This window comes from Centruroides vittatus, unplaced genomic scaffold, assembly GCF_030686945.1.
Source record: "Centruroides vittatus isolate TY-2023 unplaced genomic scaffold, ASM3068694v2 scaffold_861, whole genome shotgun sequence".
In the NCBI taxonomy this organism is placed as follows: domain Eukaryota; kingdom Metazoa; phylum Arthropoda; class Arachnida; order Scorpiones; family Buthidae; genus Centruroides; species Centruroides vittatus.
Genome location: NW_027122718.1, coordinates 3,300,022 through 3,324,620, shown reverse-complemented (window position 1 = coordinate 3,324,620; position 24,599 = coordinate 3,300,022). Strand labels below are relative to the sequence as shown.

At 27.5% G+C, this 24,599-nt stretch overlaps 1 protein-coding gene across 1 annotated transcript in view; it reads right to left on the bottom strand.

Moving 5' to 3' along the window:
• Window positions 1–23,938, bottom strand: part of Vps13D (vacuolar protein sorting 13D) — a 145,508-nt gene extending 121,570 nt beyond the window's left edge. The window contains 9 exon segments of the mRNA XM_067288377.1: window positions 3,241–3,432; window positions 4,670–4,795; window positions 5,404–5,520; window positions 6,597–6,704; window positions 8,939–9,016; window positions 10,006–10,118; window positions 11,098–11,175; window positions 13,138–13,272; window positions 23,814–23,938. Of these exon segments, the coding sequence (XP_067144478.1) occupies window positions 3,241–3,432; window positions 4,670–4,795; window positions 5,404–5,520; window positions 6,597–6,704; window positions 8,939–9,016; window positions 10,006–10,118; window positions 11,098–11,175; window positions 13,138–13,234 (909 nt within the window). The 5' untranslated portion in view covers window positions 13,235–13,272; window positions 23,814–23,938.
• Window positions 23,939–24,599: the final 661 nt, after the last annotated feature.

Here is a 24,599-nt window from a genome sequence, read left to right as displayed (position 1 = left end):
GGGAAATTTTCTTAGTGTTTTTTTGTATTTCTTATATTTGTTTGTAATTTTTTGTGCGATTTTTTTTAGTAATGTTGTTGTTTTTTGCGATTATATATTCCACTCTTTTGTATTTTGTAATTTCTGTTGTTATCTGTGGTAGACGTATTTAAATTTATTAGTGGCTTAGAGCTTCTCTGTACACAATGTTTGGCATCGTGTTATTTTTTGGTAGCAAAATGTACTGTTTCTCTGGAGTTCCAACTCGTGATAAACCAACATATAGTTGGCCATGGGAAAAACACTCTTTTCGTAGGTTGATTCCAACCAAAGAGAAAGTTTGTCCCTGGGACTTATTAATAGTCATTGCAAACGATGTTTTCACGGAAAATTGCAGCCGTTTGAAAGATATCGGGAAGTCCGTGGGAATCATTGGAATCCTCAGGATGTTTGCCAGCCTTAATTATTAATTTTAAGTTGTCCAATAAAAAGTTATGCTCTAAGTTGTATTTGAAACTGCAAATATATATATTATGGCTGCTTAATGTAGACTGCAACTCATTGATTAAATCTATTTTTAGGTTGGAAGCAATATTAGATCACAATGATAATTGATCGGCATCAGATATGAAATAAATCTGTAGAAACTGCAAACTTTGACCTGAAGGTGGGAGGAGACTACCAATCAGGTAGTACACCTGTCCTTCTACCTTAAATGTAGGCATAAAGTTTCCTTTGTGAATTTTTTTAGCACCAAATGACATCATCTGAAACAGTGTATTATACCTGTGTATGTTATTTAAAAAATGTGCAGATAATGGATGACTGCCTGACAAAAGATCTTTTATTGGTTGTGGTGGTTCCTGTATATTACGGAGAACCACTTTGCCTCCAGCACAACACATACCATTTGCTTCATCACTCCATTTTTTAGCAAAGCACTTAGGGCAAGTTTTGTTCATTTGTCCAATTTTTACAGTGTTTTGCTGAGCATAATCTATATTTGGATCATAACTGAAAGCCAATCTATTCCCGTGAGCAACAATTCGATTATGCACTCTAGTCATAGATATCCATTGTCTTTCTGTGGCTAGGCACTGGGAGCGTTCAGCACTAGATTCCCTAGCACGTGCATCTGAGACATGCTGTCTAAGGCTAGCAAGCCGCTCGGAGAGATCACAGCTAGATTCCCTAGCATGGGCCTGCAATGTTCTTATATTTTGGCAAGCGAGTCACTGCGAGCATTCAGTACTGGACTCCCTAACACGCACTTGTGATATGTACTCTCTATGACTCGCAAGACGCTGCTTAGTTTCAAGGGAGAACTCCTCCACTCGATGTATTTTAGCTGCTCTTGTCCGAGAGGTTTGCCATGAAAGTTGTGATTTTCTTTTAGGCATGGTGTCGTTATTATACAGTAAATTCAAACCTGTTTTTGTGCGGTGAATAGGGACCACATAAAAGAAAACGCATAAAAAAATTATAAAAAAACACAAAACTTCACGAGTAGCTATAAAAAATAGTTTTCGCAACACAATTAAAAAGTATTTTTTTTATGCGGTGAATAGGAACCGCATAAAAAGAAGTCACACGTAGAAAATAACTCAAAACCATATGAAATAACTAGGAATTGCTTTTTTAACTCCTTGGGCCTTTTTCTGCAATTCCTAACGGGGAAAAAAGCCTCCAAAAAGTTTATTTTTTATATTAATTAATTATTTCCACTTAAATACGAATCTAACATTAAAAAAATTTGCCGGGAAATAATTCCAGCGAAATAAACACCCTCCCAAAAAGTGGTTTTACAGAAAAACTATATAAAAAGTTAAAAATAATCGTTAAAAAATGATTTTATTTAATAAATATAGCTGCAAAGTGTTATTCTGTCATTTTAACAAGGCCTGAAATTTCACACCTGCAGTCTACATTTAACACACTATTTCTGATTTTTATGCTATTAAAATACCAGGGGACCGAAAAAAGGTATGAGAAAAAAATTTTACTGAATAAAAGATGAAAAAACCTGCTGATGTCATAGAAAACATCCAATAGAGTTTTAAAAAATTTTACAGAAGTCAATTATGTTCCAATTTGATTGAAATTTTCATATACCGCACAAAAATAATCGCACAAAACAAATCGCACAAATAAAAAATCACACAAAAACAGGTTTGAGTGTAATTGATAATCAATTAAATACAACAAAATAGAAGAGAAGTATGGTTGCAAAAAATTACTTTACAACATATAATTGTATGCGAATATTTAAGTTAAGTGAGTATTATGTGGTAAAATACAATAAATGAAATGAGGATAAATTACTGACACGTCGGGAAAATAAAAAAGGAAGTTGTGGAAATACCTTTGCATTAAATTCTTGTAGGTATTTGTCAACGCTAACACAATTTCAGACACGTGCACTGCATATCTCGCCGACCATGCGACTGCGCCGTGTGGTTACCTATCTCCTACGTACGTACGTAGGAGTGGGTGGCGAGGGGCAAGATGCATATGTACCTACGTACGCATCTTGCCCCTCGCCACCCACTGACACCAGAAATATAATGCTTACCTAGATGATATCTTTTAATTTATATGAATGTTTAATGGAATAATATACAGCCTATGTCCACCCTGAAAGTCCATTCTAAATATTGGTGAAAAAATTTTTGAAATTGAATGAGTAGTTTTGGAGATTACCTCCTACATCCAAACTTACAAACTTTACCTCTTTATAATATTAGTATAGATTACAAATACATTGCTAGATTTATTTAAAATTTATTTAAAAAACATCTTTTTTGATAAAATCATTCAAAATATCAATTTTTATAATTCTTATATGATACTTTAATAACTATTAACTATTAATTCTTAATGGAATTTGTTTCTAATTTTTAAATAAAAAATTCTTAGATGTGTATAAAACAGCCTGAATTTGAAAAAAAGTTTAAATTGATATATCAAAAGTTAAGGAAAAAAAACTATGTTAACCTTTCATAACTGATATTTAAATTCCTTTATTATTATTTAGTGATATCTTTATTACTTCAGTAAACTAATATAATCAAAAATCATAATAAAAATTATGGAAAGTTTTTAATGAATGCTAATTATAAGCTAATAATAGGCTTACAGTTATGTGAAAAAACAATTGTTATGTTATTACAGATAAATATGTATATATTAAATAATTTATAGTTTAATTAATAATTATTTTAAATATCATTTAATATTTAAAATCAAATAACTTCATATTACTTCATTTAATCTCAATGGAAAGTTTTCTAACTGCAAATCACATATCAGGCGTGGATTTTGTCTTGACCGTAGCTCTTTTGACGAACAATTGTGTTTCAATTGGGCTTTCAGATTAACGGGTTGAAGTATATATTCGTGCTTCTTTGATATATTATCAGAATTGTCATTTTCTGTAAGTTTTTTCATCTGCAACTATGTATAAAATAGTCTTATTTACACATATTACATTTATACTCAAATTAATTTATTAAATGTTTTTATCATAAAATTCATAAATAAGGCAATGATACAAAAAATTATTTTGAATAGAATATTTAATATCAGATTTTAATCATAATGGCTAAATTCCTAAAAATCATGTTAAAATCACATAAGTTATATATTTTAATAATTACTTTCACAATGAGAAATAAAAACTGACTTCTAATGCAAACTAGAAATAATAAAACTAGGATTTACAGTAAAAATTATTTTTCTACAGAATTTATAAATTATTACATATGCAAAACATTTAATTTTTTAATATATACTACCTAACAAATACTACATAATAAGTTCAAAACTTCATTTAAACAAGGACATTTTAGTTAATAATAAAGAGTCCTCATTTAAAATGGTCAATGAGTTTCATTGGTTATAATAATCCACAAATCCAAGAAAGTGTAAATTATAATAATAATAAGTATATATAGTGAATCCTCAAGACAATGAACCTTTTCTGACAGAAGAAGTTTTCCTTAAATTTTTTATATTTTTCAATCAGCTGTTCATCAGTTAATATTTCAGAGGAATCTGTCATAAAATTATCTGCGTAGATAAAGTCTTCATATGAACAATTTATATCAGTGATGATGCATATTGAACTAATTACATATTGAACTAATACCAGCATACATTAGCATATTGAACTAATTACCAGCTTTGACATATTAAGCACTAACTTTATAGTGTATTTTGAAGACATGGCAATTTGCCATGTGTCTTCAAAATACAGTATAAAGTTAGTCCTTATATATCAAATACAAAAAGGACATGGTTTCACAAAATGCCATAATTATTAGCTTGTTTGAGTGTTATCATTAACATGAATTTCTTCACCTTCTATGAGATCAGACTTAATGAAGTGAATAGTTTGAGGTTTCACTGATTTGACTGCATTGATAATATATTCAATGCCAACACAAATGTTAATGTGCGTCTTTGTGCCATTTTTAACATTATTGAATGTTTGTTCCACAATCTGCTTATGACAGTAATGTTTAAAATTATTAAATTTAATTGAAATCTTAGCTTAATTTATTTAAAATGTAATAATTCAATTATAATACATTACTTGTTGAGATTATTTATATAGTTTAATATTCAAATTCTGTTTATTATTATTTAATTTTTTAATCCAATATCAAATTATAAATAACTTTATACATACTGTCAATTCATTTATTGGAAGATGTCCTATTAATTCTACATCAGTGTTCCAATAAATACCAAGTCCACCAATTTCTAATAATTTGCACATGACATTAACTTTATCTTTTATGACAAACTTTGGTATCTAAAAATGAAAATAAATTATTAAATTAATTCAAATATTTTAAGAATTTAAATTTCTTTTATTTGTCAATTTTAATATAAAAAATTTTTACAAATTAGTCCTTTCATTATTGGTTAAATTAATATTCTTGTAAATCATAAAACACAATTTTTGTATTTTCAAATAAAAAATTAAAGAACATATCAGTTATATAAACAAAATTACAAAGTGTAGTTTTCAAACCACAGTAACAATGGAAATTTATTAGTAATTTTAAAGAAAAAGTCTTGAATTTAAAAACTTAGACCCCAGAATATAAATTATGTAGAAAACCAATCCTGAATTATACTACAAAGGTAGTTCAATAAATCATGAAAATATTTTTTTCTGGGTAACCATTCAACATAAAGTGTAAGTGAAACAATTTTCAAAACTTCAGAGCTTATTCTCCTTTGTTCACTAGTGGCACAACTCTGCATCAAATATAAGATGCATTACATATATAGACTGAATTCTATAAATATTCATGTGAAAAAAAAATATATATATAAAATACTAATATTCAGAATTATTCAAAAATAATTTTAATATAACAATTTGGTAATTATACTTAAGTATAACAAACTTACCCAATACTCATCAGTACTCTGAGCGGATAATTGTTGTATAACAATTCCACAAGCAAATGAAGTATTACCCTGAGAGAAACTGTCTTCATAACGTATGTGAATGTCTTTTATATTTAACTATAAAAAACCATTATATTTAATAAGTATATATTTTATCTAAAGAAATTCAAGAAAGCAACAGCAAATTTTATTATATTAAATTATGTAATGATGTACTGTTTAATACATTAAGGAAACAAAACAGAAGTGAAAAACGTAAGCAGAGATTTACATTTTATATTTCAGATTTGTTTAACAAAATGAATATGGGTAAAGAGTACTGGACATAAAGAAACAAAAATCAAATATAGCAGATATGAAAAATTTAAACAGAATACATAGTATACTGAAGAGCTAGACTTACAATACAAATTAATGTATCAAAAGAAGTTTGACAATATGTATGGTACAATTTAAATGTAAATCAGGAGAAATAAATAAATTATCCAGTTAAATAATATTATTATGATTGAATTTTTTATTGAATTTTATAAATAAATCACATTTTACATTTTTAACCAAGTTCCATTAACAGTAAATATAGATATAAATTTTCAAGTTATTTGATAATATAATAAAAAGTTTAGTTTATCAGAAAAAATCAAATGCAAAAAGTTCATTATAATTTTATTATAACTTAAATTAAAATATATTGAATTCACTCTAGTAACTGAAAATTTCTGCAACAGCAAAATAAAGTTTCTGTTAAAAATTTATTTTGTAACTTATATTGATTATTTCTATGTATTTCATTTACATTATATAAATATATTTTGAAAACTGCATGTACTTTTTATTAACTACGAAAATATATATGATGATTTTAAAGTTTTCTTGCCAGAATCCAATCACTGTACATGTTTACTTATACTTATAAAAGCATTACATCTAAAAAAATAAATAAATATCAGCAGTATTCTTATACAGCTGAACCTCCAAAAATGGCCATTTATAAACAGTGGACATTTTTTCAGATTTTTTTTTAAATGCATAAAAAATAAACTGCAAACAACACCAAGTTTTTATGTTCCCATCAGTGACCAATGTTCAGAGATTTGACTGTATTACATTAATATCATCCTTAATGATATTAATGTAATGCACTTAATTTTAATTTAATATGTATAATTTAAACATCTATATAAATTTCATACCTGTAAATTTTCTATGATATTTGACATCAATGATGTTCCATATGATAGCCATGATAAATAAGAATGTGCATAATATGATGATGATTCATCTTGTCTTTCAAACTCAGCCTGAAAACATAGAAAATTTATTATACACAAATATTCTAAAAATTTTAATACATTATAATAAATGAAAATGTTTGTTTGTTTGTTTACTATACACACCTAGGCCGTTTGACTAATTGCTATGAAACTCGGCAGTTACATTTACATACTTCTTAGATAATGTCATACATCCCACCCCAAAATATCTATCGAATTTCTATAAATTAATTAATTTCTAACTACATTTGATTTGCTGATTTACATATAGCACCATGATTGGCAAAAAATTTAACAAAATAATAATAACTAAGCTATAATTCTTTTAAAAAAGGAATTAATTTATATATATATATATATATATATATATATTATATTCACTTAATTACTGTGACAATAATATAGCACAAAACAGATGCACTGTATCATTACTGAGACAGGTAATGTATAGCACTAGCATGCATAGAATTGAAAGTGTTACCCTGTGAAAAGTCTACAAGTATTTAATTTCCCACATCTAATGACTCAGGTTTTTTTCATTTCTAAACAGTACTTTCTTAATTCTAATAAATTCCCTCCGGTAGCCAAGTGCATAAAACCACCAAACACTGGTAATCATGGGTTCAGGCATGGCCAACAACATGGCCATGTGGAGTTTTTCTGGGTTTTCTTCACATAAGTAACCCCTAAATAGGATCCAACTTCCCATAAAAGTCTTTCCAGGATGCATCCCTCTTGACAGATCACTCACGTGTTGTGAGTGTAAGCAATAAACCAAACTAATTCTAATAAGCAATTATTTATTGTGACATCATCACAATACCGGGCTGCAACTTTTCGTCACAATGTTCTCAATTCTCTTAGTGGTGGTCTTGCCCCTGTGCATCATACTTTTCCTGTTAGCAATAGAGTTGTGTCAGTCATCTAACTTCATTCAGGAAAATATTTTGAATCAAAGTAAAGTAACGTCCATTTCAAACCGGAAGTTTGTATTTAGTTAATTGAGAAAGCTCAGAAGCCTCCTGCCTCTAAGCTTTCTCAATCTAACTCTTTTCTCGAGATTAAGGAAGGACAGATGAACAGACAGGCAGAATTTACAAGTCTACAATTTTTTCAAATTGCAGCCCAATAATTTTTCTATAAACACAATATTTACAGAACATAATTTATACAATCTGTTGCCAAAATTTAGACACATTATTATCACACAAAAGCAATTATTCTAGTATTTTTACAAGATATTTTTTATTTAAACAAGTCATATGAAGTCTTTCAGAAGTTAAGGTTAGCAACTTCAGTAACGTGTGGGTCCATCATAACCTATCAAATACAGATTACTTTTCAAATGTTAATAGTAGTACTTATCCTTCTATATAGAATTGAATAGAGGTACTTTAATTATAATCACCCAATATTTTATATACTATAGTTTAATCCCAAAAATTTTCCACAACTTTAATTTACAATTCAATTGCCAATTGGTTATTTGAAGTGTAAAATATAAGTTATTATTTACAAAAGGCGAAACTGATTTTAAAAAATGTGACAGCAAAACTAAAACATTCTACTTTTTCTAGACAAGAGTCTCTGTCACTGTATGGAGAACCTATCAAATTTGGAGATAAAGTTATTTCCAAGCACCATGACATCAAAAACAACATGAAATTTGTAGTTAGTGGATCAAGGTGTCACTCACACATTCAAGATCTATTATTATAAGAAACTAATGTGTTCTATGGTTGGAAAAATGGACAAAAACCACACAAGTCTACAAACTAGTTAATAAAAAAATTTAATTAAACTTCCAAATGCAAAACTGCAATCATTGCTTCCACTAGTTTTAGCAAATTAGTTAATACCATCAATATTGCCAATGCCCTAAACCAGATTAGGCATGACCAGAATAAAGTGAAACCTGAAAGTGCTCTGCTAAGTGCACAGTTCATAAAACACTTTTTGTCATTGGACACTATGTATGGCAATTACATGATGAATATAGAGAGAATGGCAGATTCCGTTGCTATTCTCAATGAACTCAATGAGGCTGCCACAGTAAATGTTGACATGAATGAAATTAATTCATAGGAGGCATTCTAAAAGAAACCATAGCCTACATGTTTGAATTAGCTCTTAGTTGGCAGTCAATGTGTTAACAGGAGAAAATTACTCCTGAATATCTGTTCTCAGAAATTAGTTAATATAGATACTTTTATCAAAATAACTAATTTTGATAAATTTAATTCATAAATATAACTGAATACCTTCCATTTTGCTTCTAAAACATCTAAACGTGATAATTTTCTGGTTTGGGCTGCTTGTTCTTCCTTTTCTTCATTATACTGAAATTTAAAATGTTTTAAGAAGCAAATTCATAATTTTAAATTGCTATGAATGAAAAATGATTAATTATAATTTAATATACAGTAAAACCTCATTACTTCGATATCAGAAAAATTCAAAGTATCACATAATTTGAAGTCTAGTCTAGTCTCTGGAAAGAGAATAGAATTTTGCATATATTTTAGTTCAGATAATTCAAAATATGCATACAATGAAATTCAAAGTCATTATCTGGTCCTGTGACCTGCAAAAATATCATTTAATTCAAAATCTTCCATCATATTATGTGTTTATAAGAAAGTTTCCACACCCAAGTGATAGTTTTGGTTTCGTCAGTTATACATTGTTGATTTACTGGACATCCATTAAAGGTCATTCAGACATTGTACATGTTGCCAATGAAAAAATAATTTATTTTTACTTTTATGGAAGAAATCTGTTTGGCATTTAATTATTTTTGACATTTTTCACAAAAATCTATTGTTTCAATAATTCCAAAGACCATTAAATACACATGTGTATTCACAATAGAATGTGTACTTATAGCCATTAGTAGAGCTTGTTTTCATCAGATCACACAATGTAATCTCAAACTCAAGAGGGTTCAAATCCAGTTTCAAAGTAATTTTTTTGGTCCTTTGAGTTTAAAAATAACAAGGTTTCACTGTATTCTATTCTCTGACGTTAACATGTTATATTGTAAGCACTATAATATCAAATTCAATATGCAATAAAACTTTCAAGTTAGCTATACAATATTTATTCTTAAAATTTAGTATTAAATATGTCTGTAAACCATTGAAAAATTGTAAAAAATAAGTAAATGTTTTAAATAATATTTTTTAACATAGTATTTATACTATTACTGTTTATTATATAGCATAATTAAGCTCAAAGGCTTCAGAGCTTAGTTATTTTAGTAGAAAAAGAAATACATTATGTCTATTTCTATATTATCATAATTTTTTCCTTATTAATTAACACTTACCTCATTATTTGATACTTTACCAGCTACCAGATAAAGACCTTCAATGTTTATTACCCAAGGTTCACTTCTCAATCTGTAGATTGGAATATGAAGACGAATTTTTCCTATAAATCCTATTTAAATTAAAAATATACATATGTATTTTAATATTCTGTATTAAATATTTCTTGTAAAATACTAACTTGAAATTTTTTCAATTTTTACTCTCAATTTTTTTATATGTTTCAAAATAATCACAGTTTTCAGTTTCAACTCTAAAGGATATTATGAATCAATTCAAATGAGTTAAAACTTATATCATGCTAACTGGATTAGAAAATTGTATTATTTCTGTAACTGAAAATTGTTTTTGGATGCCACTGATGTTTGTAATGATGGAACATGAAGACAATTTTGTAGCTTCGATAAATTTCATTTATATATATTTTAATGTAAATACCATCGGCCAAAATTTAATTTTAACGAACTTCATTGTATTATTATTCGCTATCTGGTAAAGGTTTTAAAAAATTTTATCCTTCTTTATTTATGATGAAAATTAAATTTATAGTTACATAAACAATAACTTGTTTCAAATTTACAATAAATTTAAATTATTTAAATTGTTTGTAAATTCTTTACTCATAAAAAAAGATTAACATTCAATATTTAAGAGTCCAACTTTTCTCTGGCTCCCAAAAACAGAATTCAGAAATTTCAGTTTATTAAAATACTTTAATTCGTAAAAATTTAGTTCATTATTACTAATTTATTACCATATAAAATGGTATTACATAACTAACTATAAACTGCAAAATATGCTCTTCATAAACTCCTTTTGTTAATATTTTTCATTGATTTGTATATGCCAAACATAAAGTTCATTTTAAAATCTTATTTATGACTCTATGGTACAAAGAAAAAAACATAGAGTCAAACCACAAAACATGTTTTTCTGTTTTAATTTAATTTAAAATGTTAGTTAATTCCAATTATAATCTCAAATCAAATTCAATTTAAAACCTTGACTTTTCATTCTCCTTTAAAAATTAAACAAAATTTTTAATATACACATCATTATTATTAACTTTTGACACAAAAAATAAAGCATACCTGCTACAATTTCAATTGGAAGCCCTAAATATTTTAATGCATCTTTCTTCAAGGGCAAGTTTTCTAATTCTACTTCTCCTAGAAAATGTAAAAATTATATTTTACAAGTCATGAATATAAAAAACTGTTCAATATCAAATTAAATATTATTTAAAATTTAATGTTACTTTTGTCGTAAACATTCTTAGCAATTAATAATAATAATAATATTTAATCGCATTTCAGACACAAAATAGTAAAATCACTATATAATTTTATCATTTGTTATGACTATGAGAATAAACTACACTGTCTTTCAGCATTAAAGTCATTTACTTGAAAAGTTTTTAACTACAAGCAAGTACTTTTGATATTTCAAAAATGTCATCTTCAGATAGATCATATATGAGCTGCTCACTTGCCAAATTGATTAACTCATTAAAACAAAAAGTATAAAAATTGATAACGTAAATTATTTTTAAAATTCCTTTTAAACTTTAAATTTAAATAAACATTGTAGAATTTATCCTTATATACATTATATTAAAGCATAGCTTTAATGTAACGATATATAAAATTAGTTACGTGATAAATGTAAAAATAATAACGATTATATTAAGGATTTACAAATGGAGTTAATCAATTTGGTTTGTGAACGGCCGATATAATACTCAAACTACAATTTTTTTTTAATGTTAAAAGATTCCAAATGCACAATTTAAATCTTAGCGTAGTAGTATTTTACAGAAATTCAGACAGACAATTAAATTAGATAAAATAGAAAAACATTGTTTTAATGTTTTCAGATGGTACCTTCTAAACTGCATACCAGTAAGTGCCATGCTTTCAATGGCTGTTGCAGAAGGATGGGGTACACAGTGGGATGGGTTATGAAAAGATTTTATTTCCATTCTAGCAATTTTATGTCAGATTATGCCATTGAGAGCTATATCCATAAAATTCCACAAATTAAACATATTATTAAAAATATTCAGTTATAAATTGAAGTTTTAGAAGCAACTATATTCCATTTTATTCACAAGCAACCTGTTCATTAAGAAACTACTATTTTTTTTATTTATTTATTTAAACTTTTCACTTTTAAACTATTAAATTATATCTTCTACCTTCAAACTCTGTTTGATCTAAATTATAATATTTTTATAATAAATTTACTTTATGTAAAAACTGTTAAGCTCATTGACAACTACTGTATTTTACGGACTATAAGACGCACCTTAATTTTTAAGCAATTTTTTAAAAAAATACCTATAAGATGCTACGGACTATAAGACGCACCTGAATTTTGGAGGCAATTTTTCGAAGAAAAAAGTGCGTCTTATAGTCCGTAAAATACGGTATATTCGTGATGACTTTTTATTGCAATCATGTTGAAAATATGTTTTAACTGTAAACTACAAATTTATAAAAAGTAATCAGCAAATTTTTATCTTACATTATTTGCTATCTAATCATTAATTTTTTTGTTTTAAGCTATTAATTTTTATGTCACTTTTTGTTAGAAGTCCCACTGGCAATTATTTTCACTATGAAATTTATCATACTCATCACGAAACTCTATCTTGTTTAAAAATTTAAAATCTAATTATACTGTCTGTTATCTTTTAAATTATTTAATTATACAGATATCTTATCAGCTAAAGCTTGGCATTGATATATATTTATCAAATTTTTATATTTAGTTATGATAAATCTGATTCTATGTACAGAAGTACATATTTAAAATCACAGATTGATTTGTAACATGAAATTATTGCACAAATTATAATTTTGTTAAAATATTAAATAAATATGAATGTCTACAAGCCTGATTTTTGGATTAAAGCCAAATGATTGCCAAATTATATTGTGAGATATTACTGCTAATAACTACTAATTTTAAGTAAAATTACTTAAAATTTAATTAGTAGCTAGTAGCAATAACATAGCTTAACGTAATCCAGCAATCATTTCTATTTATTAAATTTTCTTTATTTGCCTAATTTTAGAAATGATTTAATGTATAAATAATAAAGAAATTAAATTATTTTTTTTACATACCTTGAAGAAGACCAATTGAAAGTTGATCTGTATTAAGATTTTCCACATATTCACCTACGTAAGTGTTTAAAAACCAAGCAACAAGTCCTTCTAACATTTCTGATATGAAGTAGAAGATTTTTTCAAAAATTTTTTCTGAAAATATATAAATAATATAAAGACACTACTGTAATTTTTAATGAAAAAAAAAATTATTATTTAAACTCAAAATAAATTTAATATAAAATAGCAAAATTATTTTGTCTTAATAATTATATATTTTTCTAATAGGATTATCTATCATCCTAATTAATACTTAATTCTATTTTCTGTAAGTTTTTCCTTTATTCAGAAAATAATTACATATGTCAAACTCCCAATTATCCATGATATTAGTACACAGGTGTGCGTGTTAAACTGGAAAACACAGATAATCCAAAATAGCCCTCATAACTATTTAAAAAAACTGGTTAATGTTACCTATGGTTCCAAAATGGCGGCTCGTCTCTGAGTCCAACAAACAGAAGAAAGGAAACAGTGGGGACACACGTTCTAACCTAACGTATTCTAATAATTTTGTTAGTACAGTCAAACCTGTTTTTATGCGGTCTATTTTTGTGCGATTTGTTTTGTGTGATTTTTTGTGTGCGGTATATGAATTTCAATCAAATTGGTATACTGCACAAAAATAATTGCACAAAACACATCGCACGTGTAAAAAATCGCAAAAAAAAGACCGCACAAAAACAGGTTTGAGTGTAATAATTACGGTAATTTATTAGAATAGGTTAGGTTAGGTTAGAACGTGCATCCCCACTGTTTCCTTTCTTCTATTTGCTGGAATCAGAGACGAGCTGCCATTTTGGAACCACAGGTAACATTAACCAAAAAACTATTCAGAGATTTTAAATGAACATTACTATATTTTTATTTTAGTACTAGTAGGATATTTTTCAAATTGTGTTTTTAGCACCAATTTTGCCTACTGCAAAATAATATTCCAGAGATAATGACTCATCTCACTTTCATCTCTTACAATTGACAGTTGAGCATAAGCAAAAAAACTGAATGTTTTTTAAGATACTTTGTCATTTTACAGTAATTCTACTATTTTGACAATGCGTGGATAATCCACACATGGATAATTGGGAATTTGGTGTATTTATATAACAAATTATAATTTATAATAATTATAATTTAATATATTAAAATTATATTAGATGTCAATATTTAAGCTATAAAAACAAAACTTAAACTTTTAAATAGTAAGATATAAAATTTAGAGCGTTAAAAAAAATAGCAAATATCAAAATGAAAGCTTTCAAGAAATCTATTGCCTAATTTTATTCTCAAAAGTTCAATTTATAAAAACACAGTTTATGATAATTCAATTTTTTCTTGCTGTTAGTAATTTAAAAATTTTAAATACAGGCTTTCATTAGTTACTTGCACAGTTTTTGAGCTACTTTTGACTCCTCCCTTGCTATGTACTGTACAATGATGTACTTTTAGCAAACTATCTCCTCTTTAATTACGTCGTCAATAGTTCATAGACCACTAGTGGAGTTGCTAATTGAGTGTAATGCAGAAATTACTTCAAAAGATTCTGCAAATATTTTCTAATATTTTAGACAGATAATTAGTAAGTAGAGTTATAAGAACGAATTCATATGCCACTAATTCCACTAACAAAAGTCCACACATATAATCAATGCTTCCCTCTCCTCAAAAAAAAAAAATCTTGCATTCATTGCATTTATCAATGTAATTGAAAAGAATGCAACAATAAACTTCAAATTCTATTGTAAAGACTAATATACAGTATTTAGTAGCTACATCTATTCTCATAACTCTAACATAAGAGGACATGTCAAAATGATATCATTTTGTCACAAGCAACAAGTACTACATGCTACTTGCAAGCAGGCCCGCCTTAAGTGGGCGTGCAAGGCGTGCACCGCACGCGGGCAGCACGTCCAGGGGGTGGCATATTGGTATAGCTGGCAAGCTCAGCGTAGGTAGTCGTAGTTAAACAGGGGCGGCATAATCGGTATTGCACACGGGCACTCAAACAGCTAGCGGCGCCGCTGCTTGCAAGATCTTAAATCTGGCTTAATGTATCTGAGTAGACCCAAATTATAAATAAATTGCAGTTAAGTGACAACTCTACAGGTATAAAGTTTTCAGAAGAAAATAGAAACAGAAATCACCAGTAATTTCATATTTTGTATAGTTTCAATTTTCTGTATTCTGTCGTAGCATTTCACATACGGAAATCAAGGCACACTATAGGCCTAGTAGGCAAAAAGGTAATTAAAATTCAATATGGATGATATGAATGAAATTGCTTATTTTTATTTATAGTCATCTATACATTTATTTGTGTTGTTGGAAGTGACTAAAAACTAAAACTATTGTTTTTGAGTTTTCTCTAACAAGTAAGTGTAAAAGATTAGAATGCAATAAATGTTTAATTCACAAAATGCATTTTGTGAATTAAACATTTGTATGATCAACAATTTTATTTTGAATGTATGAGAATGAATCCAGAATTTTTTGACCAAATATTAGAAAAATTTATTTTAAAATATTAAAAAAAACTAAAATAAAATAAAAGATATGCTAAACTTGAGAACAAACACACATCACAAAAATATTTTCAAAATCTTTTTTCTAACAAAATAACTTTGAAAATCATTGTCCGAACTACTACTACCTCTAGATGCATTCACACATTTTTTCTTCTCTCTCTCTCTGTACTTTCCCTTTTTTCGGCTTCACTCTTTACAGTGTTAATAAATATAACAATCAGAATCCTTTTTAATGTCTAAAATAATAAGATTATTTATTCAAAGTAATTGAAAAACAATCCTCATACCGGTACTCCAATATCCAATATCACTTCCTAAGCCTTTTAAATTTCCGGTACTCCATACGAAAATTAACCACTAACTAACGTTTTCGATCGCCTCCGCGATCTTCGTCAGGTTTTATCGACGGTTTTGAAATAGAATGCAAAAAGAATATTTCAAAATTCATTCTTTTTGCATTCTATTTCAAAACCGTCGATAAAACCTGACAAAGATCACAGAGGCGATCGAAAACGTTAGTTAGTGGTTAATTTTCGTATGGAGTACCGGAAATTTAAAAGGCTTAGGAAGTGATATTGGACAAAGTAATTGAATTAAAAATAATTTATTGACACTATTTTTCAATGAAAATTTTGCTGGAATAGCTAACCAGACAGTTTTCTAAAATAAATATACTTATAATTTGGATCCAATTTATTATATACACAATAATACTTCCTTACTTCTAAAAATGCTTTTAAATTGGAGTTATGCTTTCTACTACTTTCTTTTGCCATTTTAAATTTTTCACTGCAAGTTGAAATTAATGTAATTGCACATGATTAATAACATACTTGGTTTACAGTAACCAATGTATTCATTGGTTACTGTAAATCAGTATAAAAACTTTTGCTGCTTTCAGTTTCTGTTTTTAGTTTTAGTATTCTTTATGCCAGTGGAGTTGCTACTTAAGTGTAATGCAGCAAATTTCCAACCTTAATTTTCCCACTTCAGCAAAAATTCAAAAAATGTCTTTCATATAATTATAACTTCAAACAGTAAAACTCTGGCTGATTCAAATGTTCTCAAAATTTATTCAAATTAATTTACATTAAAAATAAAATTATTATTTATTAAGTTCTGAAAACAGAAACAGATGAATTCAACTATTATGTCTCGTAAGGCCAGACGTTTCACTAATTTCGAGTTTGCGAAGTGTTTCATTCTATTCTGCAGCTTATCCACAAAGTCTCCATGTTCTTTATCACACTGTGTGATATCAATGTAGTCTTTTAGTCCTATTTGGTAGGTGCCCCTTTTCATAATGACTAAGGATTTCAATTTAGAATAGAATGAAATGCTTTGCGAACTCGAAATTAGCGAAACGTCTGGCCTTACGAGACATAATAGTTGACTCATCGACATGCCTAAACTTTTAGCAGATGAATTCACATCACTGTTTCAAAAAGTACTTTCAATTTCCCTCAATTATTATTCTTTACCCCTTTTATAAGTTTTGGATTGGTTATTATCATTTAAATAAACTGTAAACATTAGTAGTTTCAATCAATTATTTTTTTTTCAATTTTTATAACATTAACTTTGACTACAATATTATTCACAAAAGTTATGAATTATATTTGTAAATAATTTATTGTTAAAAAAAAAAAAGAGCAATTATTTATTCTGACATTGTCACAATGCCAGGCTGCAATTTTTAATCATATTTTTAATTTATTTAACTTAAAATACAGTATATGCTCTCAACTTCAAATTAGTAGTGACTTGCGCCTGTACATCATACTTTTCCTTTACTAATAGAGTCGTGTCAGTCATCTAACTCCTTTCACGGGAAAATTTTTAATTGAAATAATGTGACTTCTGATTTGCATCAGAAGTTCTTACATAGTTAATTAGGGTCTCTTACCCCTAAGGTTTCCATATCTGGTCTCATCTTTCATTTAACTAACTCCATTTTTGAGATTAAGGAAAGACAGACAGACAGACAGACAACAGTGGGAATTTATAGGTCTACAATTTTTCAAACTGCAGCCCAATAAACAACTAAAGATTTTCCTTCAGTTTTGAAATTTCCATTGTAACAGATGCATCTTTTAAAATAGAAAGATACTTCAACATGCTTTGAAAAAATAAATATAAATGAAAAAGTTTACTGTTCATGGAAATAGTGGAGCATGGCTATGAACACACCCTACTGTGCATCTATAATTTTCTTTAATGGCATCACTCCATCTCACATAAACGTTTCAATTACCATATATCTCAGCGGATAAGATGATAGTTGAACCATAAAAAATGGCCCCAAAAATCCAGAGTCGTCTTATAGGACACATACAAAAAAATTAGATTGAAATTTATATAAATTAAAACCATTATAAAAAGACAGACAAACCGTAATTATTTACTAGAAGAGGGTAGGATATGTGCACAAAATAGAATAGCCCATAGGATGTTTTTGTAAATAGTCAAGTTCATTACCCGAATGCCCGAATTAGTGCGAATGTTTGCAAAAATCACTAGATGCAAGAAAATAAAATTTGTTCATTGGAAAAATTACAAATAGGACATAATTCCATATACACTATATAGTATTATTATTCAGATAATGATTGCCAATCTAAACTAAATTCATAGGCCGTTGATAGTTTTGGAGTCGTCTTATAGGACAGATATATGCTAAAAGTATAAAACTTCAACGAAAATTTATACATCATCTTATCCGCCGAGATATACGGTAATAAATTCTGCAAGATTATGAAATTAAGCACAATCTAATATACTAAATTTAAGAAATAATAAAATTAATATATTTCATTAGTACTAAAAGATACTTCCAAGAATTTTATAATTATAAGAAATAGTAGAAATTTGCATTTATAATAAAAATAGTAATTATTACACATTAAATTTACAAAATTAAAATTTGAGAATTTTGTATTTGTAGCATTTAATGGCACTTTTATGTCATAATAAAATATTGAGATTCTTTACTTTGTATTCAGCATATTTTGAGAATAGAGCTACACTAAATTTTCTGAATTTGACTAACATTTTTCACAACTAATTAGTCAAACTGCTAAAGAATTTTTCCTGGTAGTGGGTTCCCTGGTTAAGCTGAAAAATGACATTTTTAGTAATTTTAAAAAGAAACTAATAAGCATGGCAATGAAGATATCAAATCAACAATAGAATGGTTGGTTACCCATAGACCATGTAGTGAATTTGCTCATGTGGTTAATCAACTTCTGCATGATCTCTTTCAAATGTACTTCAATAAGTGTGTGAATTACTTGTGAATATAGAAGAAAACAGTATGAATTAAGTATAGACATCAGTGTAAAAATAAAAAATTTAACACTTGAAGTATGTAGCTATTACAAATATTTGAAAATCAAATTAAACAAAATGAGAGAGATAATTGAGCAGTAAAAAACAAGAAAAGCAAGAAGAGGCAGTTTAAGAAGCTAAATGGAATTTGGTGGAATATGATACGAGCCCTGATTAGACAAGGTTCCACATTATCCAAGGCAAACCTGTAAGTGAATACACTAGTCCTACTTTACTTAAATTATAATTCATAAAAGGAAGTTTAAACAACAACATGTATAGTCAAGTCCACTTAACAAAGCATCAGATAAGGAAGCAGTTCACTTAAAGCATTTTCCCACGTTCCTAATTTTCTACCTTATGTTTTACACCTGTTAACAAGAGCACTGGAAAGCAGAGCAGTCTGTTTAAATGTCATGTCATGTCACCAGCATTTTTAGAGCAGCAGTCCACATAAGGGAGAACTATAATGAATTTTAACATTTCTAAGTGCGTTTTGAGTTACGAGAGCCCTAAGACACGAAAAAGTGAAGAGGATCAATTATTATTAACCTACTGAGTGATATTGTGACTTCAAATAAGGGATGCATGATGCAGCAATCTTGGAATTGCTGCATCATGCTCCCTTAAAATTCTTGAAAGTATCTTTTATGCTTGCTTTTGTAATATAGTCGAGTCTTAAGTAGACTCTACTGTATTACAAAATGATTTTTTTTCTGTTATCTTTTGTCCATTAGCTTCAATGTAAGACATATTAAAATTTCTTGCATCATATTAAAATGTAATTACGATAATGCACAATTTTATTGTTAAAACTATTGTGCATATTAGCTTTATAATAAATGGTGTAAAAAATGTTCTTGCACATGACTGAATTCACTAAGATATAAAAAGTAGCTTAAAAGTGCTACCATATAAATTTTTTACCATATAAATTTGTAATTTTTAATCTGAAGTGGTTATGGTTATCCATTTTATCCACATCTTCAATTATCTGAGGTAGCATTGGTCCACATTACCTTGGATAATTGGGGTTCTACCGTATACGTAACACTATAGTAAGATAATAAGAAAAATACGAAATTCGGGAAACCAAAACAAATTTATTAATCAGACATGATTTTGCTTTTTTAAAACAATATCCTCAGCTTTGAAATTACAAAGTGTGTTAAAACAAATTTGATATTTTTTACGAATTTGTAAAGCATTAATTAAACTGTGCATCTACACAGTTAACAGGAATTGCAGGTTCCAAGGTTCCACTCCATATCAAGCATCTTTTCTTCCAAACTATTCTAAAGTAAAAATTAATTTAATCTAATTTTTTTAAATTTGGCAGTCAACCTCTAGACAAACTGATAGTTTCTAAAATAATTTCTTTTTTTTCAATTACAAAAAGGATTAAATTTTTTAGACAAAATAATAATCAGGAATAAGCAAACTAAAATTACTCTTTCAGAATTTCACTGTAGTATTTTAAATAGAAGAATTATTAAAATGTATATATGATAAACTTTAATTATATTGTGTTTTAATTTTTAAAATAATTCATTTAATTCACACATTAAAAATATAGCTTTTTTAATAATAAACTTTGGCAATTATTCCTGTTTATTTTCTCTTTGTACAGAACTTTTTGTACAAATAAATGACATTTTAGGATAAATTCCTAATAAAAACAAAAATGAAATTTTTCTTTATTGATATTTTCTATATCTATTCTTTATTTTATATATATTTTGACAGATCTTCCTACAAAATTTTTTTACTTTTTATTTCAACAATGTCATTATCCTAATTGTTATATTTTTCTGAATCTGGTTATTCTTATATAGGTCATTCAATCAATTATTCTTTGAGAAATTAGTCACATTAATACAGTAAAACTTCTCTAACTGGAATATCTCTTTAAGTCAAAGAAAATGAAGCATTTTGTAGCTCTCAATAGAATAGCATAGGGATTTAACATCTCCAACTTATATTTCCTTAACTCAAAGTTTTTCATGTTTTTCGATACCAATTTATGTTACTTTCAACTTCCCTAACTTGAATTTTAATATTTATTCTATCCAAGATGATCATAATTACCAGATTTCCATGAAATTTTCAGTTGTATCTATCCCACACCCATTTGCAGACAACGTTCCAGTCCAAAGTGAGAGGATCTCACTCTATCTCAAGATGTATTTGCAAATTTGTTAATTTCATTAGTTACATTGAACACTTTGCTGAAAAGTGTTATACGGGCTACTTAAAACAAAAACTATCAAAGATTCTTTATTTAATACAAGAGAGAGAAAAATACAAAATTATTTACAATCGGGTATTTTTCACTCCATTGTTCTCTAACTCTAATCATCTGTAACTCAGTTTTTCCTGCCCCTTGGAGCTTCGAGTTAGAGAAATTTTACTGTATTTTCACCTACAGTATGATTCAACTTAGCAATTAACTTTTTTAAAAAATTTTTGTAACAAAACTTACAAAATTTGATTAGACTTTTCCAAACAAAGAATACTGAGCATGAACATTAAATTAGGCAAAACAATAACTGTATAAAAATTAATTCTTGCATTTTAGATATTGATAAGAACAGATATAGCAGTAAGACTTAAGAAACATATAATGTACAGTAAGAATAAAACAAACTCCAAATATGATTTAAGATTATACATATTATTTATGCATACAGATGAAGTTATTATACACATTAATAAAACAAAAATATTGATTTAAATACAGAAAATATTTGTCATTCCCTATTACTTTAGTAGTATAACCAGATTTGACAAAGGGGACCAAATTAAAATTTAATATGAATCACTACACATTTAATAAATTTTTCATTTTAATATACTGTTGAATCTATCTATCTCAAATCTCATGAGAATGAAGAAAAAAAAAATTTAAGATAGACAGGTTTGAAGATATAGGGGTTTCTACACAGTAAACAGTAATAGGTTCAATTGGATATACTGTATTTTATTAATACAATAGCAAATACAGTATACAGTAGAGCATCGATTATCCAACTTAATTGGGGACTGGAGTTGGTCGGATAACTGAAAAGTATGAAAAAATACATTATTAGTATAGTGTATTAGGCCTGGTTTAAATACTAGCCTCCCTTTCACGGTCGAGCCAGTGCTGCCAGCTAAAACATGCAAAAATTTAACAAAAATAATATTAAAGTAGCCAAGACATAACCAAATATTGTAGCGCCACATCACTAGTGGACATTTGAATTTGCCGACTAGAATGCGGTTGGTTAATCGGGGGTCGGATAATAGATGCTCTACTGTATATCTGTATTAGGTATAAATAAAATATTTTTGACATACCTTAAATACTTTGTTAATAGATTCTGATGCCCAACTTTTTTCAACAAATAAGACACAAGCCAAAAACTCATAGCCAATCAGAGAAAAGCAGCATTAACTGCAACTATGTATTGTATTGCAAGAGAAGATTCTCAATTGCAATTTATATTATCAAAATGTAGTCACTGAGCTTTGAATTTGTAATTGACACTTTAGTCTGTAATTTGAGATATAGAGGTTTTTATAGAAAATTATATGAGATAAACAGAAAATATATTGAATTTTGACCAAAAATGCAGGGAAAAAGTAAATTCCGAGATAAAGAAGTTTTTGAGATAAACACATTTGAGATAGACAGGTTCAACTGTAGTTATGTAAAGGATTATAATAACTATTAACTTAGCAATTTATATATATATATATATTTAACTATACAATTAAATTATTTTTCCTACATTTTTATTAACTTTTTCATTAGGAAGAAGTGGTCCAGGCTCTCTGGTTACAGGAGTGATTTTCATATAGGTCTATAAAGAAGCTTTGTGTTTCTATAGAATTAATTTTGCAATGTTGAACAAACATTAAAATCAGTTAATGAAAGTTTTTCTCTTTTATCAATAAACTCTTCTATAATCTTTATCAGATATATTCTTTTTTATTATAGTATTTGTTACGGAAGTAAAGTCATACAAGACCTGGGAAGATCATAACAATAAAAACAAAACAGAATAATAAAAACGTTAATATTTATTTAATTCATATCTAAACAGCTTTTTCATAAAACAAATTAATTGATGAAATAGTTATCTAATATTCCATTTGATTACATTTAGAGATTACACTTAAATTTATTAACAAACACTGCACTGAAATATGTACTAAATTACTTGAATCGTAATAATAAGAAAACAAATTCGGTGCCCAGTGACAAATTTCATGAGTAAACAAACATTTTTCCAAGCTGCGCTTCAGGTTTTCGGCATTTTTCTGTTTGTAGAATGCAGAAAACCCAAAGCAGAGCTCGGAAGGAGCCAGAGAACATTTGTTTACTCACGAAATTTGTCACCGGGCATCGACGACGTTTAACGAGGTGTTATAAGGAAACAAACTGACACGAATTAAATTTTTATATTAAGACAATTTCAATTTTAAATCAAATTAACACACAAAAATTTAAAATCAGTATTGATATTTGGTTGCAATTTGAAAAAATTATAGTTCAGTTTAAAATTTATTAATATAAACAAAAGTTAAGAAATTGCATGAAGTGAAACGGTTAATGGTAGAAGTTACTTTTAGTTCCCTCCTACATATATACATATATAAGTATATAACTAAAAGTAACTTCTACCTAGTTACCATGAGTTGTATAATGATTAATCATTATGCTGAAATTGAAACATTTTTAATATATAATTTAAAATAGAGAAAAATTTTTAAATATTTTTAATTAATACATACGTTAATTTAAGTATTTCTATAAATATTTATCATTGTTACTGTTAAAATAATCTTCAATCTTTGCAAATTAAGATACTAATTTTTCCCTCATTTTGATTTTCAATTTACGCACAGGATTGCACTCACGTGAGTAAATATTAACAATCGCGACCTCTATCGGTTTTTTTTTTCCTCCGACTTTAAAAATAATAAAATATACAAATTATATTTTATCGATATGTATTATTTATTATAAGAATATATTACTATTTATACATTAATATAAATTTAAATAATGTTATTAAAAGATTTAAAAACTCGTAAAAAATTCCCTTTTTCTTATTTAATTTTAATTCTTTAAAAATTTATGTACGCGTGTACATAGTACATATATTAATAGTAGTAACTTCTATAATTTTTTTTTTATTTAACTTTTATTAGGAAAATGAGAAATAATAGAATTTTCAGGAAAATAAGATATTGTGTTAGGAAAACTTTATTAGAAAAATACGATAAGTAAAACAAGGAAAGAACTACACGCTCGATGCCATTGACATCAAGTATAATTTACTTTCTACTTATATTTGTATATTTATGGAAATAAATATACAAATATAAGTAATTGACAAAAAGTCACGCACCAAAATGAAGATGTTGGAATCGAATAAAACTTCATTATAGTCTGTCTACGTGAAGAATCAACTTAGATATTAACCAATGAGCATCAGCCACTGATCGTTTAGTTGTGTCAAGTTACTTTCTCTTTCTCCTTCATTTGTTAAACACGTCACCGTCATTATAAAGTGT